This window comes from Colobus angolensis, unplaced genomic scaffold, assembly GCF_000951035.1.
Source record: "Colobus angolensis palliatus isolate OR3802 unplaced genomic scaffold, Cang.pa_1.0 Scaffold10, whole genome shotgun sequence".
NCBI lineage: Eukaryota > Metazoa > Chordata > Mammalia > Primates > Cercopithecidae > Colobus > Colobus angolensis.
In genome coordinates this window covers 9916892-9935842 of record NW_012110919.1, presented here as the reverse complement: position 1 = coordinate 9935842, position 18951 = coordinate 9916892, and the positions used below count along the sequence as shown (strand labels likewise).

The following is an 18951-nucleotide window of genomic DNA, read 5'->3' as shown; positions in this document are numbered from 1 at the left end:
AGTTCTAGATCCTTGAGGAATCGCCATACTGTTTTTCACAATGGTTGAACTAGTTTACAATCCCACCAACAGTGTAAAAGTGTTCCTATTTCTCCACATCCTCTCCAGCACCTGTTGTTTCCTGACTTTTTAATGATTGCCATTCTAACTGGTGTGATATGGTATCTCATTGTGGTTTTGATTTGCATTTCTCTGATGGCCAGTGATGATGAGCATTTTTTCATGTGTCTGTTGGCTGTATGAATGTCTTCTTTTGAGAAATGTCTGTTCATATCCTTTGTCCACTTTTTGATGGGGTTGTTTGTTTTTTTCTTGTAAATTTGTTTGAGTTCTTTGTAGGTTCTGGATATTAGTCCTTTGTCAGATGAGTAGATAGCAAACATTTTCTCCCATTCTGTAGGTTGTCTGTTCACTCTGATGGTAGTTTCTTTTGCTGCGCAGAAGCTCTTTAGTTTAATTAGATCCCATTTGTCAATTTTGGCTTTTGTTGCCGTTGCTTTTGGTGTTTTAGACATGAAGTCCTTGCCCATGCCTAAAAACATACTTTCTATAAAGGAAAATTCATCACAGATGAGCTCTCAAGCTAGCCTAAAGAGAAATAAAAGTTTTGTGAATACAGAATAGACTGGCCCAATTAATATACAGAGTAGTTCTCCCTAATGCTTGTTTATTCAAAGGAGAAAATGAATACTCATAAATGAAAATAATCAAAATAATATAGGGCAGAGGTTTGTTAAAATAAAAAATAAAAATAATTAGCTCAATCATTTCTATTTCTCTCTAGAACTACCACATTGCTCATTATAATTAATCATTTTCCTGTTTTTGAACCCCAAAAAGCTACTTTTGAGTAATCCAAGTTTCTTCAATTTTTTTTTCTTTTTTTTTTTTGAAACAGACTTCCACTCTTGTTGCCCAGGCTGGAGTGCAATGGCGCGATCTCAACTTGGCACCATCTCGGCTCACCACAACCTCCACCTCCTGAGTTCAAGCAATTCTCCTGCCTTAGCTTTCCAAGTAGCTGGGATTACAGGCATGCACTACCACACCCAGCTAATTTTTTTATTTTTAGTAGAGACGGGGTGTCCCCATGTTGGTTAGGCTGGTCTTGAACTCCCGACCTCAGGTGATCCGCCCACCTTGGCCTCCCAAAGCGCTGGGATTACAGGTGTGAGTCACTGCGCCCAGCCACAGTTTCTTCAGTTTTTAAGACTTATAAATGCTGAATATACTCTTCCAAAGTTTTTGCCAAATAAGATGATTTGCATTTACTACATGTATTGATACAGTATAGTGATTTAAGATTAAGACATAGACCTTAGAAAGAAACAAGAAAGCTTCCAGTGGAAGCTATTAAAATGTTTAGTGAATGCAGAGTCCCTGCAAGCATGCACATATGGTAGGCAGCATAGTGCTGGAGGCCAAAAACACAGGGCAGGAAATTAGATTTAAAATGCTTCCCAGGACAGGTCATTTTTTTAAAAATTAGTGGCTGACAGTGATCGAGGAAACTTGGCAAATGTGGAATAGGCAGTTGTCCCAATTATGGAATAGTAAAAGAAAAAAGACCTAATAACAGGAGTAGACTCACACAGGAATTGGAAAGAAATAATAGGAGGAGGAAGGAGAGACCAAGGGTAAGAAATCAGGATCTACATGCAGTTAAAGAACACCTTTGGGTGGCTTTCTTTTAGCATGGTAAAACAGGGAACTGCTGTACAGATTTTTAAAACAAGACATTTCATGTAATATAAAATTATTTTCCTCTCACTAGAACAGGTCTCTTAAAATCTTTTTAAAAGTTATCTTTTGTTCAGCATCACTGGTAATTGGGAAAACACAAATCAAACCACAAGGAGAAACCACTTCACACCTACTAGGATAGCTATAATTTTAAAAATGAACAATAACAAGTTTTATCAAGGATGTGGAGAAATTGAAACCCTCGAACATTGCTAGTGGAATGTAAAATGGTGCAGTTGCTGTGGAAAAATCTAGTGGTTCCTCAGAAAACTAAATAAAGAATTACCATATGACCCAGTAATTCCACTCCTAGGTATACACACAAGGCTCAAATAGATATTTGTACACCAATGTTGCAGCATTATTCAGAGTAGCCAAAAGGTGGAAACAAACCAAGTGTCCATCAACAGATGAATGGATGAACAAAATGTGATATATACATACAATGGAGTATTATTCAGCCATAAGAGGAAATACTGTTCTGATACATGCTACAACATGAATGAACCTTGAAAACATGCTCAATGAAATGAGTCGGACACAAAAGGACTGATATTATATGATTCCACTTATATGAAATACCTAGGCAAATTCACAGATTACATTAGAGGTTACAAAGATCTAGCAAGAGAGGGGAAAGAGGAGTTATTACTTCATGGTTACAAAGCTTCTGTTTAGGGTGATGAAAAAGTTTTGGAAATATGTAGTGGTAATGGTTACACAGCATTGTGAATGTAATGCCACTGAAATGTACATTTTCAGATGGTTAAAATGGCAAATTTTCCATTATATGCACTTTATCAGAATAAAAAAAGTTTTAATCTTCAAGTCTTGCAAATGCAATGGTTCCTTTTTTGTTCTTACAGATGTTAACTTAAAGGGAGATATTTTTCCTCTTAGTTTCCTGCTAAAGGGGTACAAACTCATAAGCAATCAACACCAAGGATTGCAGCACTAGATCAATAACAATCATATACATGATCCCTTATATAACCATATTCTATATTTCAATTATGCTCTTTAAAACAGTAATATCCCTCATTCAAGTATTTTGAAATCACTATTAGATCAGAATGTAACTGAGCCATAAATCAGAAGATCTGGCTCTCCCAATCACAATGTAACTTTGGACAAATTATTTGGCTGCTCTGAACCTCAGCTGCCTCATTATTATCATAGGGCTACTGTAACCTGCTGCTTCTTGAATACTTACATCAAAAGAAATTATATGTGAGAGCACTCTGAATACCACAAATATAAGCTACTGTTAGACATGGGGAAGAAAAGAAAAGCATTTTCTTATTTACTTTTTTCATATTTTCCTCAGTTACTTTATAAAAATTTCACAACCTTGTTCAGTCATTGATGAGCATTTCTATCAGAGTCATCAAATCATAAAATTGTAGGTGTAAGAAAGCACTTTGAAAAATCACCTAAACCAATGTAATTGAAATTGAAGAAAAAAAAGGAGTAATTCAGAAAGCATTCTATGTTTTAAATACATTTTAAATACATTTGAGGAACACTGGATTTGATGGCATAAATTGTATAATAGGACTTCCTGGGGCCCTGAATATGTTAGTTCACATCGTGTGCCTAATAAGGGAAAGCAATACAAAACATATTTCCCAAATGGTGTAACCATGGAGACCTTTCCTCACAACGCCATCCTTATCTCATGGAGCACAGTTCCAAAGAACCATGACAGGTTAGGAAGACTGCCCAAAATCACACAACTGACTTTATTTTTTCAATAAACATTGTAAAATGCAAAAATGAATAGAAATTTTAACTTTCTTTAAATCAGACTGAAGTTGGCTTTTTAAAGTACTTACAAAGATTTTATTTTTTGCTGCCACCATTATCCTTGCACCATCAGCAAACCACGAACAACACTTCACTATCACTTCCATATCCTCTTGAGGGTCCTCTGAATTTAGGAAGAACTGTTTCACATTAAAGCTTTTCCTCTCGTTTGCTGATGTCACATCCCAAAGCTTCGAATTAAAGTAATAAAAAAAGAAAAAGTTTGTTTTACTCTAAAATCACACCTCTAGAATTCTTTCTGAATTAAATGCCACATAAACTTATTCACTTCACTTGATGAATTATTTTTACCTATGAATGACTTTTTGTAAGGTTTTTAAATTAAGATCTCCAGTTTCATTATCATGTTTGTAAAAAGAAAAAATTAGAAGCACTGCCCAAAATGCAGAACATAAAATTAAATAAAAAGTTAAGAGTCTTGCATGGTGTGGGGGCTAAAAATTACATATTGACAGTAAGGACACAAGTGGAAGAAAGGTGGTAAGATGAAGACTCACGACTTGCCACTGCTGCCCTCTGCTGTGCCAGGAATGAAGTGTGCTTCCCAAACCTACCACTAACAGCAGGAAGACTACACAGGACCCAGTCCAAGTTCGGTCGTGACCTAGCAGAGCATTCACAGACATAAGGAAGTCTCTGAAAACAGGGACAAGCAAGACTCTTTGTGTGCTTGGCAGGGCTAGATAGGGCTATAAAACTAACTGGATCCTGAGGAATGAGATACAAAATACCATAAACTTTGCTCACTAGTAGGACCACTTGAATAGAACAAAAGACAAAGGCCTTCAAGAAGATCCACTTTCACTCTTCTGGGCCATGAGCAGCATCTCAGCCTCACAGAGTGATAATGACTGCCCATGCCCAAACCAAAGGATGGCCATGGAGAAGGATGGGGGTGCGGGGAGAAAGCTGCTTCTCAGACTTTAAGTCAGCTTCCAAAGCATAACTCCCAGGTAAAACCTAATTTGTCTGGCCAGGTACATTTTCAAATCTCTTGAGTAAAAAGAAGTATTATATATACTAAGAAACATGGCCAAAACCAAAACTTTTCTACTTGCAACAACTGCGGGTAATCTGGGTAATGCAAAAGAGACAGCAGGTGCTAAAGCAGCCTTCCCTGATACTAAAGAGAAAATAATAATAATAATAAACATAAATGCCTGAACCTTCAGTTACATCATCCTGAATATACGAGAAATCAGTTTCCCTATTAATACGAAAATCAGGCTGGGTACAGTGGTTCACACCTGTAATCCCAGCACTTTGGGAAGCCAAGGTGGGAGGATCACTTGAGCCCAGGAGTTCAAGAGCAGCCTGGGCAACATAGTGAGACCTCATCTGTTTTGTTTTGTTTTCCATTTAAAAAAAATTTTTAAAACAAAAAAAGAAAAGAAAAAGCAACTACTGCCTGAATTTTAAAAAGAAAAATAAAAGTAGCACAATCCAACTTGATTACACATGTCTAAACTGCATGTGTTTCTGGACCTGACTTCGGCTTCTATCAAGCAGTGATGAAATCCCACATATTGAGGGATCACATAAACTAATACCAGCATTTCATTCTGAGCAAGTCGCTGCACTGTATCACAGGGTCCCTGTGAACCCCATGCCTTTACATGCTTTAAACGGCAATTTTTAAATAGAACTCGCATGTTAAAATAGTTCATCTCAGAGCCCGAAAAGCACATGCTTATCAACATGCTACCCTATAAAACGCTTAAAAAGTTATACAGCCATTTGGGGCAGGACATAATTTTACAGTTTTCATCCTCTCAAAAGTTAAAAGCTTTCAGGAGACTTTGACCTTGAAATGCTGTTATCTAACATCATTTTGCAGGACCTCTGCTTACTACCTGTCATTGTATCAGTGTGAACCAACCAATGATACTGACAGACTTAACAGCACTGTGGGAAAGCCACCACAAACATGGGCACTTCTCACCAAGAGTGCAGCAGTGTCTGTCCCCTGCTGCGAGTGCTCTGTGCGCCACAATCACATTTTGATACTCATACATGAATATGGAAATCAAACTCCTGTCCCTGTCAAATGACAACTTTTTAAAAAGTGTCCGAGTTTGAAGACGTCTTAGTTTGACTTCAAGTGACACAGCAAGGGTTTATCATCTTTAACACGTGTATTAAACGCTATGCTAGTCACTTTTAGAGACTATATAAATGAATCAGATACAGATACTACCCTCAAGGAATTGACAGGCCAGTAAGGGAAGTAAGACAAGCACATAAATAACTTAAACACAAAATATGTCACGTGTCATTTGAAAGGAAAAGGTATAGCACAGTGGGAAGGCTGTATACAAGCTGAGGGCTTGAGGGAACACTTTGTACAGGAGGTAGCCACCTCACTCTACTCCCTGAGATTAGCCAATCTTATACCAACTTAAGACAGAGAATGTCAACATCAAAAAGACAGGGGAACACTCCAGGGCCTAGAGCCTATTCCAAGTGATCAGCATAAGCTAGAGTACAAAATGAGAAAACAAAGACAATGAAAAAGAAGAACAAGTTCAATCTGGTTGTAGCATCAGGTATGTGAACCCTTCCCCAACAGAGTCCTTATCTGCTCTCAGAGCACCGTCTTCATACTTTTATCATTTTCATGGTTCATCTATTCACTTATGTTCTCCCCAACTTGATTCTGAACAGTTCAGAACAGCCAGGAAGTATGCTTTTTTCTTTTTTAGTGTTTAAAACCCAAATGCCTAGTACAGTATCTGGCACACACTAAGTATTCAATAAATACATGTTAAATGAAAAGACTGATTACTCCTGGCAGGGTACAGTGGCTCATTCCTGTAATCCTAGCACCTTGGGAGGCTGAGGTAAGCAGAACACTTGAGCCCAGGAATTCAAGACCAGCCTGGGCAACATGGTGAAACCCCATCTCTACAAACAAACAAACAAAAAGACAGATCACTCCCAAGTTTCAAGCACAGGCAAGTACAGACAATAGTGTTGCTGAAAGAAATAGGGTTCAGGTGTTAAAGATGCAGACAGAACACATACAGCTCTGCTATGGTTTGGAGACGGTTTATTTTTCCTGACCCAGACTTGAAAATTTGATCCCCACTGTGGCAGTGTTGGGAAGTAGGGATTGATGGGAGGTGTCTGGGTCATGGGGGTGGATCCCTCATAAACAGATGAATGCCTTTAATGCCTTCCCACTGGGGTGAGTTCTCTGGGAATGGATTAGTTCTCAAGAGTGCGGGTTGTTGAAAACAGTCTGGGGCCAGGTGCGGTGGCTCAAGTCTGTAATCCCAGCACTTTGGGAGGCCGAGACGGGCGGATCACGAGGTCAGGAGATCGAGACCATCCTGGCTAATACGGTGAAACCCCGTCTCTATTAAAAAATACAAAAAAAAAAACTAGTCGGGCGAGGTGGCGGGCGCCTGTAGTGCCAGCTACTTGGGAGGCTGAAGCAGGAGAATGGACCCAGGAGGCGGAGCTTACAGTGAGCTGAGATCCGGCCACTGCACTCCAGCCTGGGCGACAGAGCGAGACTCCGTCTCAAAAAAAAAAAAAAAAGAAAACAGTCTGGCTTCCTGGATTTCGCTGTCTTTTAATATGATCTCTTTGCACACGCCCACTTCCCTTCCCCTTTCCACCATGAGTGGAAGCAGCCCAAGGCCCTCATCAGGTGCAGCTGCCCAATCCTGGAATTTCCGGCCATCAGAATCATGAGCCAAGTAAACCCCTTTTCTTTATAAATTACCCAGTCTCAGGTATTATGTTACAGAAAACAGAGAACAGACAAAGACAATTTCCAAACTCTCCCAAAACTCAGGTAAACAATAGTAATGGGAATTTTTCTCTCTAGGCATAATCCACACGGCAAAGGAAAATGGAGAAAGAGACAGCAGCAACAAAATCACCAAGTCTAGAAAGCAGAAAGGCAAGTAATAGGCAGACTCCTAGAAATAAATTCTGAGCCTGCAGTGGGGAAATCCAAGCAGCCCAATAACCCCACAGAACTCCGAAAAGACTCAGGAAGTGCTGGCACCCAGTACCTTCTGATAAAGGTGAAGCTAAGTCCTCCAAAAAGACTCAGGAAGTACTGACACACAGTACCTTCTGATAAAGGTGAAGCTAAGTCAAGAGGAATCTTTAAAAGTCCGCTGAAATCTCCTCCCTCCACTCTGCAACCCAGGGGGCCTGTGTCCCTACTCTGGCAGAATACAAGGCTATTCTATACCCTACACGGTTGAGAGAAGGGTCACTTAAAAACAGGGAAATTAAGAGAAAGTCTATTTTCTAAATGTTGAGATCTCTGCCCAGATATCATCTCAGAACTGGCCAGAGTCATATCCTACAAATAGATTAAATTTCTACTAGCCAAGCATGGTGGTGCACACCTGTAGTCCCAGCTCCTCAAGAGGCTAAGGTGGGAGGATCACTTGAGTCTAGGGGGTTGAGGCTGCAGTGAGCTGCAGTCACACCACTGCACTCCAGCACTCCAGCCTGTGTGACAGTGTGAGATCCTGTCTCAAAAAAAAGGAGGGGAGTTGGGCGCAATGGCTCACACCCGTAATCCCAGCACTTTGGGAGGCCGAAGAAGGTGGATCACGAGGTCAGGGGTTCAAGACCAGCCTGGCCAACATGGTGAAACCCCTTCTCTACTAAAAACACAAAAATGAGCTGGGTGTGGTGGTACGTGCCTGTAATCCCAGCTACTTGGGAGGCTGAGGCAGAAGAACTGCTTGAACCCAAAAGGGTAGAGGTTGCGGTGAGCCGAGATCACACCACTGTACTCCAGCCTGGGCAACAGAGCAAGACTCCATCTTGGGAGGGGAAAAAAAAAAAGACAAGAAAAAGAAAAAAGAGAAAAGGAAATTTTTACTCTGGACACCCAACCAGTTCAAGACAAAAGATATAAAGACTTTGACATCAAAAGTTCACCATCTTGCAGCAAGCCAAGATGTCACCACAGCACTCCAGCCTGGGCGACACACTAAGACTATCTTAAAAAAAAAAAAAAAAAAGAGTTCATGATAAAAACAGATAACCCATAGGAAAACCACAACTTAAAACTTCACAATTCCCAATCAACTTGTTGGTGATGTATTCTTAAATATGAGCAGATAGCAAAGGATCAGATAACTAAGATATACCTATGTCTAAAATCCAAACAGAAACCAAAACCAACAAATAGAAAAATATCTATTACACAGGAATATGAAAATTTCAAAAAAAAAAACCCTATTACTAATGCCCATAAAAAGATAAAAGATGCTGCATCCATGAAACAAGAACAGAATAATATTTAAAAGCAACTGATCACAAGAATGAATACTTAAAAATATGGTAGCAGAAATTTAAAACTCAACAGAAAGATAGAAAAATAAAGCTAAAGAAATCTTTCAAAAAGTAGGGCAAATGGACAAAAAGAAGGAATGAGAGGAAAAAAATTTTTGATCCAGAAACACAAGTATTCCAGAAAGAGAAAATAGGAAGAAATCAAATAATTCAAAGAAACGCCAGGACTGAAGGATAAGTTTCCAAACTGAAAGAAGCCACCGGCCAGGCGCGGTGGCTCAAGCCTGTAATCCCAGCATTTTGGGAGGCCAAGATGGGCGGATCACAAGGTCAGGAGATCAAGACCATCCTGGTGAACACAGTGAAGCCCCGTCTCTACTAAAAAATACAAAAAACTAGCCGGGCGAGGTGGCGGGCGCCTGTAGTCCCAGCTACTCGGGAGGCTGAGGCAGGAGAATGGCATAAACCCGGGAGGTGGAGCTTGCAGTGAGCTGAGATCCGGCCACTGCACTCCAGCCCGGGCGACAGAGCGAGACTCCGTCTCAAAAAAAAAAAAAAAAAAAAAAAAGAAAGAAGCCACCATTCTGTAGGCAGTTTACTCTGTCGATGGTTTCTTTTGCTGTGCAGAAGCTTTCATTTAGTTAGGTTCCACTTGTCAAAGTTTGTTTTTCTAGCAATTGCTTTTGAGGACTTGGCCAAAAATTATTTGCCAAGACTGATGTCAAGAAGGGTATTTCCTAGGTTTTCTTCTAGGATTTTAATAGCTTGAGGTCATATATTTAAATTTTTTATCTATCTTTAACTTTTATATGTGGTAAAAGGTAAGGGTCTAGTTTCATTCTTCTGAATATGGCTAGCCAGTTATCCCAGCACCATTTATTGAAGAGACAGTCCTCTCTCCCATTGCTTTTGTTGGCCTTGTTAAACTATGCATCCAACAAAGGTCTAATATCCAGAATTCATAAGGAACTTAAGCGAATCAGCAAGTGAAAAACAGAGACATCTTTAGACATTATAATAAAGACATCTTAAAAATGTACTTCCCATAGATTCTTTCTTAGGAAGCTAGAGGAGATTCTCCACCAAGCTGAGAAAGTAAGCCAAGAAAGAGGACAAAAAAAAAACTAAAAAACAAGGGTTCCAACTTAAGAGAAAAGCAAAAGGAATCCCTAGGATGATGGTAAGGAAGATCTCAGGATGGCAGCTGGACTCTGGGAATAGTATTACCATTACCGATCAGAATGGAGCAAGACAGAACCTTCCAAAAATGTTGTTTCCAAGAAAAGACTTATAAAATGCCTGGTAAGTTTGAATCACTTAAGGAGCAAGTTAACAAGACAGAGTTTGAAGATAAGCACATTTAAAGACTAAACAAATGATAAAACTTATTAACCCCAGGGAAAACAGAAAGCTAGTAAGAGAGGAAAAAAAATTCATACTACATGACTCAATTGTGATTAGTTACAATGATGTAAACCCTGAACACTGTTCTAATCAAAATCAATGTACAAAAATCAGTTAGCCAGGCATAGTGGTTCATGCCTGTACGCCCAGCACTTTGGGAGGCTGAGGCCAAAGGATCACTTGAGGCCAGGAGTTTGAGACCAGCCTGGCCAACACAGTAAGACCTTCTTTCTATTTAAGAAAAAAAAAATCAGTAGCACTTCTGTACATCCATAACATTCAAGCTGAGAGCCAAATCAAGAACACAATCCCATTTACAGTAGCCACACACAAAAAAATAAAATGCCCAGGAATATATCTAACCAAGGAAGTGAAAGATCTCTACAGGAAGAACTACAAAACATTGCTAAAAGAAATCATGCATGACCTAAACAAATGGAAAAATATTCCATGCTCGTGACTGGAACAATCAATATCATTAACATGGCCATACTATCCAAAACAATCTACAGGTTCAACACTATTCCTATCAAACTAGCAACGTTATTTATCACAGATTTAGAAAAAAATATCTAAAATTCATTTAGAATCAAAAAGGGTCCAAATAACCAAAGCAATTCTAAGCAAAAAGAACGAAGCCAGAGGCATCAGATTACCATACCTGAAACCATATTACAAGGCTACAACAAGCAAAACAGCATGGTACTGGTAGAAAAACAGACACATAGACCAGTGGAACAGGGCAGGGAACCCAAAAATAAAGCCACACACCTACAACTATCTGATCTTCAACCAAGCTGACAAAAATAAGCAACCAAGGAAAGACTCCCTCTTCAATCAATGGTGTTGAGATAACTGGCTACCCATATGCAAAAGAATGAAACTGTACCTTATATTTCACCATAGACAAAAATTAACCCAAGAAAGATTAAAGATTTATATGTAAGACCTCAAACTAAACCTAGCAAACACCATTCTGAGTATCAACCTTGGCAAAGAATTTATGCTTAAGTATTCAAAAGCAAATGCAACAGAAACAAAAATTGACAAGTGGGACCTACTTAAATGAAAGAGCTTCTGGACAGAAAAAGAAATGATCAACAGAGTAAACAGACACCTTACAGAATAGGAGAAAATATTCACAAACTATGCATCTGACAAAGGTCTACCATCCAGAATCTGTAAGGAACTTAAAACAATTCAACAAGCAAAAAACAACACCACTAAAAAGTGAGCAGAGGACATGAACAGACACTTCTTAAAAGAAGACATACAAGCGGTCAACAAGCACATGAAAAAAATGTTCCACATCACTAATCATCAGTGAAATGCAAATCAAAACCACAGTGAGATACCACCATCACACTCCAGTCAGAATGGTTATTATTAAAAAGTCAAAAAGTGGCTGAATGTGGTGGGTCACATCTGTAGTCCCAGTATTTTGGAAGGTTGAGGTGGGAAGATCACTTAAGCCCATAGTTTGAGAACAGCCTGAGCAACAGGGCACAATCCCATCTCCATTAAAAAAAAAAAAATTTATATATATATATATGTGTGTGTGTGTATGTATGTATATATATGTATATATATATTTACATAGGTATATTTTTATATGTCTATATATGTATGTATTTTTTATATATGTATTTTTTGTTTTAGTGAAAAAGTAAAAGATGCCAGGGAGGCTGCAGAGAAAAGAGAATGCTTATACACTGCTGGTGGGAATGTAAATTTGTTCAGTGACTTTGTAAAGCAGTTTGGTGATTTCTCAAAGAACTTAAAATAGAACTACCATTCAACCCAGCAATCCCATTACTGGGTATATACCCAGAGGAAAATAAATCATTGTACCAAAAAGACATATGCACTTGTATATTCACTGCAGCACTATTCACAATAGCAAAGACATGGAATCAACCTAGGTGCCCATCAAAGGAAGGTTAAAGAAAATATGGTACATATACACCATGGGATACAACACAGCCATAAAGAATAAAATAATGACCTTTCCAGCAACATGGATGCAGTTGGAGGCCATTATCCTAAGCAAATTAATGCAGGAACAGAAAACCAAATACCCCATGTTCTCACTTTAAGCCAGAGCTAAACATTGGGTACACACAGTAAATGTTGGGGATTACTAGAATTGGGGAGAGGGGGAATGAGGCACCTACTGGGTACTATGCTATCTGGAAGACAGGATCAGTTGTATCCAAACCTTCAGCATCAGCATGACGCAATATATTCACGTAACAAACCTGCACATGTACCCCTGAATCTAAATAAAAGTTGAATTTTTTTTTTTTAATTATGAAACATGGGCCGGGCGCAGTGGCTCACGCCTGTCATCCCAGCACCTTGGGAGGCCGAGGCGGGCGGATCATGAGATCAGGAGATCAAGACCATCCTGGCTAACACGGTGAAACCCCGTCTCTATTAAAAATACAAAAAAAATTAGCTGGGTGTGGTGGCGGGTGCCTGTAATCCCAGCTACTCGGGAGGCTGAGGCAGGAGAAAGGCATGAACCCGGGAGGCGGAGCTTACAGTGAGCCAAGATCGCACCACTGCACTCCAGCCTGGGTGACAGAGTGAGACTCCATCTCAAAAAAAAAAAATCATGAAACATAAAAAGTAGGTCATGTTCGAGAAGAGAATAATTAACTCAGTTTGGAGCACAATAACTTTGAGGTATGGTATGTTACTTAAGTGGCAAACAACTAGCAGAAAGTTAGGAATGAAGGACACAGCACATAAAATGAGGGCTGCAGATGACATACCTGAAAGGATGAGAGCTGAAGTCATGAGACTGAATGAACTGGGATGGAAGAGTGGTGATAGAAGTGGTAGCCAAGGTTAGATGCTGCAGGAACAGCTACATTTTAATGGTCAGGGAAGACAGTTAACGAAGGGATCACAGAGCTAAGAGAAAGAATAAAACATTGATGTAAAATGAGGAGAGTTTCAAAAAAAAAACTAGGTGGTCATTGGAGGCTTGACCAATAGTAATACAACAAAAATAACGAGAATCAGATAAAGAAAAATATCAAATTTCACACTATTCCAGAGGGCCTCAGACTACAAAAAAAAAAAAAAAACTGAAACTGAAAATAAAACTAGATTTTTACATTTAAGGGAATATATGGAAGATGAAACCAGGTTAAAAAATGGTTAAGTAGTGTGTGGGTAGTCAGGAAACAGAGGCAAATAATGACTTAAGAAGCCCAGTCATGAAGGGAAAGAGAAAAACAGAATGACAACTTTAAAGAACAATACAATCAAGGAAGAATCAAAGGTTTTTCACCTTTTGGTTTTTTAGGTTTTTTATTTTTTTATTTTTATTTTTTTTTGAGACGAGTCTCGCTCTGTCACCCAGGCTGGAGTGCAGTGGCGCCCGGTCTCTGCTCACTGCAAGCTCCGCCTCCTGGGTTCATGCCATTCTCCTGCCTCAGTCTCCCGAGTAGCTGGGACTGCAGGCGCCCGCTACCACGTCCAGGTAAGTTTTTGTATTTTTTCTTTAGTAGAGACAAGGTTTCACCGTGTTAGCCAAGATGGTCTCGATCTCCTGACCTCGTGATCCACCCGCCTCGGCCTCCCAAAGTGCTGGGATTACAGGCGTAAGCCACTGCGCCCGGCCACATTTTTTGGTTTTATAAGGCTCAGGAAGGCCAAAGAACATTTGTAGGCTGTGGAAAATAATTCAAAAAAGAAGAAAAATCTGAAGAAGCAACATAGAGAGGAAACAACAAATGAAACAAGGTGCCAGGAAAAGAAGGAAAGGGAGGAACAGTAGGTACAAGTACAGGATTTTTTCAATTTTTTTTCAAGACAAAGTCTCACTCTGTCACCCAGGCTGGAGTGCAGTGGCACAATCTCGGCTCACTGCAACCTCCACCTCCCAGGTTCAAGCGACTCTCTTGCCTCAGCCTCTCGAGTAGCTGGGACTACAGGTGACGCCATCACGCCCAGCTAATTTTTGTATTTTTAGTAGAGACCAGGTTTCACCATGTTGGCCAGGCTGGTTTCGAACTCCTGACCTCATGATCCGCTCACCTTGGCCTCCCAAAGTGCTGGGATTACAGGCATGAGCCGCCAAGTCCGGCCCAAGTACAGGATTTTTTGGACACTGTTATGAGAAAAAATAGAGGGAGCAGAGGCTTTTTACAGCAATTTTTGAGGGGGCTTATGATAGGGGACTCTTGGTGGATGGTTTTAATCCTTTGAATGGGTATGAGGTAACATTATTGCCATAGAATAAAAGGGTTAGGGGCTTAAGAACAGCAGAAAAAGGATTAGGATAGGCACTAGTAGAAAAGCAAACAAATTAGGGATGAACAGACCATAATTCCGCAGCAAATAAGGCCCAACTGAGCTGTACAACTTATATTTGTAGAACATATAAATGGCCTGGTTTTACAGCTTTCTTGAACATTTGGCAACCTAATAATAATGGCAAAAATGCTAAGGATAATGCAATCTTCCCAGAACTTGGAATTACCAAAGGAGATAAGATGAAAGGAAAATTTAAAACATAAAATGCCTTCTTCTGAAATCTTTCACTGAGTAAAAACCAAGAAATAATACGCCGACAAAATGAAAAGAGGGCTGCCTAAATCCATCCACAAGTATTCTGAAAAAACTCCCACAACATGGATTATCCTAAAGGAAGAAGCAGATAAGATACAGCATAGTGGCCAAAATCCATTTACCAGAATATTCTACCCAAGAATGCTCCCAGCACCCACTAACAGCTAGCTAAACTCTACAAAGTAGAATTCTACCCAGAAAGAGTTCCTAGATACCCTGGAGTAATTTATACAAAAACAGTTATCTTCCATCAGCAAAGCAAGATCAAAGATTCAACCAGAGTATCAGAATCAAAACAGTTTACCTTTCTTATGAGTTAGTAGCATTACTGAATCTCCTTGCCTAGAGATTCTAACAAACAAAATAGTGCCCAGGAGTGTTTAAGTATTTTCCTAGAAAACGTGTAGTCAAGAAAATTTACTGAATGTGAGTTACAAAGAAAGGTATAATACAACAAAAAGATGAGAAGTTCCCTGCAGATCATAAACCTATATTCAACCTTATCAAAGAAACAGAAGACACGTTAAAATGACTGAACATTACAACACATTTGTAAGTGGAAATCAGAAGACAAATCAAGCAGTTTCTACCTATACATATAGATAGATATATGTACTCAGAACCAAACAGATGGATGCTATAAGAGAACACTTTCTGAAGAATGCTTTGCAGGCCAGATGTGGTGGCTCATGTCTGTGATCCCAGCACTTTGGAAGACCAAAGTGAGAGGATCGCTTGAGCTTAGGAGTTCAAGGCCAGCCTGGGTAACACAGGGAGATCCCATCTCTACAAAAATTAAACAAAATTAGCCAGGCGTTGTTGTACATGCCTGAAGTCCCAGCTACTCAGGAGGCTGAGGCAGGAGGATCACTTTAGTTAGCCCAGACCACTGCACTCCAGCCTGGGTGACAAAGTAAGTCCCTGTCTCTCACACACACACAGACACACTTTCTCACACACACACCCACACACACACACACCCTCACACAAAAGGCTTTGCATAAAGTTTTGAGGGGCGTTAAAAAATATGGCAAGTGAAATCGAAGACAAAAAACATCCTAAGAAAAGCTCCAGGGGCACACATAGGAAACATCCCAAGAAACACATACAGGGACAGTAGCTGAAATACAACACCTTGCCCAGAACAGACAATTAAGGTACAGGGGTTAGAAAAAACAAACTTGACAGGAAAGGATGTGGCAGAATGATGAAAGGTGAAGAACCTTAGAAGTGATCCCAATGAGTCTGCGTTTCCTACAGTTTATACTATGGCATAATTTATGTTGAAAATAGTGGTAGGGCCAGATGTAGTGGCTCACTCCCATAATCTCAGCACTTTAGGAGGCCAAGGCAGGCAGACTACTTGAGCCCAGGAGTTTGAGACCAGCCTGGGAAACATGGTCAAAACCCCATCTCTACTAAAAATACAAAAAATTAGCTGGGCATCGTAGCAGGCACTTGCCATCCCAGCTACTCAAGAGGCTGAGGTGGGAGGATCATCTAAGCCCAGGAGACAAAGACTGTGGTGGGCCGTGATCACGTCGTTGCACTCCAGCCTAGACAACAGAATAAGACCCTGTTTCAAAAAAAAAAAAAGAAAAGAAAATAGTGGTAGGCTAGGCTTAGTGGCTCACGCCTATAATCCCAACACTCTGGGACTGCTTGAGCACAGGAGTTGGAGACAAGCATGGGTAACATAGTGAGATCCTGTCTCTTAAAAAAAAAAAAAAAAAATTAGCCAGGTGTGATGGCAAATGCCTATGGCTCCAGTTACTTGAGAGGCTGAAGTATGAGGATTGCTTGAGACCAGGCAGTGAAGGCTGCAGTGAGCCATGACGGCACCACTGCACTCCAGCCTGGGTGAAAGAGACCCTGTCTCCAGAAGAAAAAGAAAAGAAAAGAAAGAAAACAGTGGTAGAAGGTTATTCTAGTATCTCTGAACTTAGATAAGAAGAGATGGAGAATGCATCTTAGATGGTTGCTATCAGGCATAAGCAGACAACAGCCTGAACTAGAGCAACTACTACATAACAAGAGGGAGTAATGTAGACCAAGAGACAACAATATCAAAGATGGGTTGATCTTAAGACCAAAGAAAGGACAGTCAATAAACAGGAGACAGTAGAGAGAGGAATAATAAAGTGGAATTAGGAATCTTATTGGAGAAGGTGAGGATTTGAGGAAGAATTATTTCATTTTTATAGGGCTATAAATTTCAGAAGGCTGAATAAGCTTTTTTCCCTAACTCTTGCATTTTTCCTACCTTGTGGCTTCTCAGAAACAAGAAAGTCGTAACATAAAAGGCAGAATGAATAAATTATAAGTAAAAACAGGTCCCCAGCCTGGCCAATATGGTGAAACTCCGTCTCTACTACAAAAATTAGCCAGGCTTGGTGGCAGGCGCCTGTACTCCTAGCTACTTGGGAGGCTGAGGCATGAGAATCACTTGAACCCGGGAGGGAGAGGTTGCAGTGAGCCAAGATCGTGCCATTATACTCCCGCCTTGGCAACAGAGTGAGACTTTGTCTCAAAAACAAAAACAAAAACAAACAAAAAACAGATCCTTTACAAACCTGACCCATAGATCTTGCTGTGGTTTAAATGTGTCCCCCAAAGTTCATGTGTTAAAAACTTAATCCCCGATGCAAATATTGAGAGATGGGACCTTCAAAAGTGGTTAGGTCACGAGGGTGCTACCCTCATGAATGGATTAATGCTATTATCTAGGTTCCTGTTAAATGGGTAAGTTCAGCCCCCTCCTCACTCTCTCCCTTTCTGCTGGTACCCTCTCCCCCAGAACTGTAAAAAATAAATCTCCAATCTTTATAAATTACTCACAATTTATAGAAGCACAACATAAATTATAGAAGCACAAAATAAACTAAAGCAGATCTCAAAATATTTTATGAACATATGCTTGAAACAAAATGTACACTTAAAATTTAAGAATTCAAATTACAAGAATAAAAATTCTACATTACAGAACTTTTATTTTTTTTTTTTTTGAGATGGAGTCTCACTCTGTCACCCAGGCTGGAGTGGCGTGGTATGATCCCAGCTCACTGCAACCTCCGTCTCCCGGGTTCAAGCAATTTTCTGCCTCAGCCTCCCAAGTAGCTGGGATTACAGGTGCTCGCCACCACACCTAGCTAATTTTTGTATTTTTAGTATAGTTTCACCATCTTGGCCAGGCTGATCTTGAACTCCTGACCTTGTGATCCACCCACCTCAGCCTCCCAAAGTGCTGGGATTACAGGCGTGAGCCACCACGCCCAGCCTACATTATAGAACTTTAAGCATTAGGTTATACACCATTCATAAACAATCGTTAGGATAAGCAATTACAGTTAAACTAAATATGCTCCTGGAAGTTGAAAGAAACAGGCTCTTTCTGTAGAAATGTGAAAAAAAACAGAAACCTATTTCTATAACCAAATCTTAAGACTTTCCATAAAATATAACCTATTTTAATAGTGTACAAAAGCATACCTTTAAGGTTCCATCAGCTGAGCAACTAGCCAAAAGCTTATCATCTGGTGAAAATCTGCAGTGATTAACTGAATTTGTATGACCAAACATGGTATTTCGACATTCTTTTTGATTCAAATCCCAGAGCTATTTGTGAAAGAAAAAAATATAAATAAACAACTAGTATTGAGTGGGGAAACATCAGAAATCATGTGAAGTTCTTCCTTTTCTTTCATTTAAGCTTTTTGGTTACAGAATGATGTTTAACCCACAGTAACACAAACATATCAAACACAAAAGTATCAAACACAAAAATGAACTTGTGATTAACAAGCAACGGGGCAGCCTTTAGATCAACATGTAAATCTACTAAGGGACTCAAGGGCTCACCGAGGTTTTTAGGCTGAGTACTAAATAACTAACTAAACAACTACTACTTATTTTAATGGAGTGGTTTAGAATCATTATTATTTTACACAGTTACAAAAAGCCAGAGTAAGTAATATATAATATAAATTGCCTCCATATTTTTTAATGTTAGGTTATCCAACCCTAAAAATGGTGGAGCAAGTCAAGTACCACCTCCAGGAAGCAATTAACCAAATCCAAAATGTGGCACATTCCATGGGACAAATGACTAAACTGCTCTAATAA

The 18951-nt window shown here is 39.7% G+C and overlaps 1 protein-coding gene across 6 annotated transcripts in view; it reads right to left on the bottom strand.

The window, feature by feature from the left end:
- APAF1 (apoptotic peptidase activating factor 1) overlaps window positions 1–18951 on the bottom strand; it is a 95152-nt gene that overhangs the window by 34380 nt on the left and 41821 nt on the right. For 5 of the 6 annotated variants that reach the window (XM_011934545.1, XM_011934556.1, XM_011934564.1 and 2 more), the window contains exons 16-17: window positions 18319–18444; window positions 3579–3740 (exon numbers count right to left, since the gene is read on the bottom strand). The exons of the other annotated variant lie outside the window; for it this stretch is intronic. In XM_011934545.1, the coding sequence (XP_011789935.1) occupies window positions 3579–3740; window positions 18319–18444 (288 nt within the window). The remainder of the gene's footprint in view (window positions 1–3578; window positions 3741–18318; window positions 18445–18951) is intronic. 6 annotated transcript variants of the gene reach the window in all.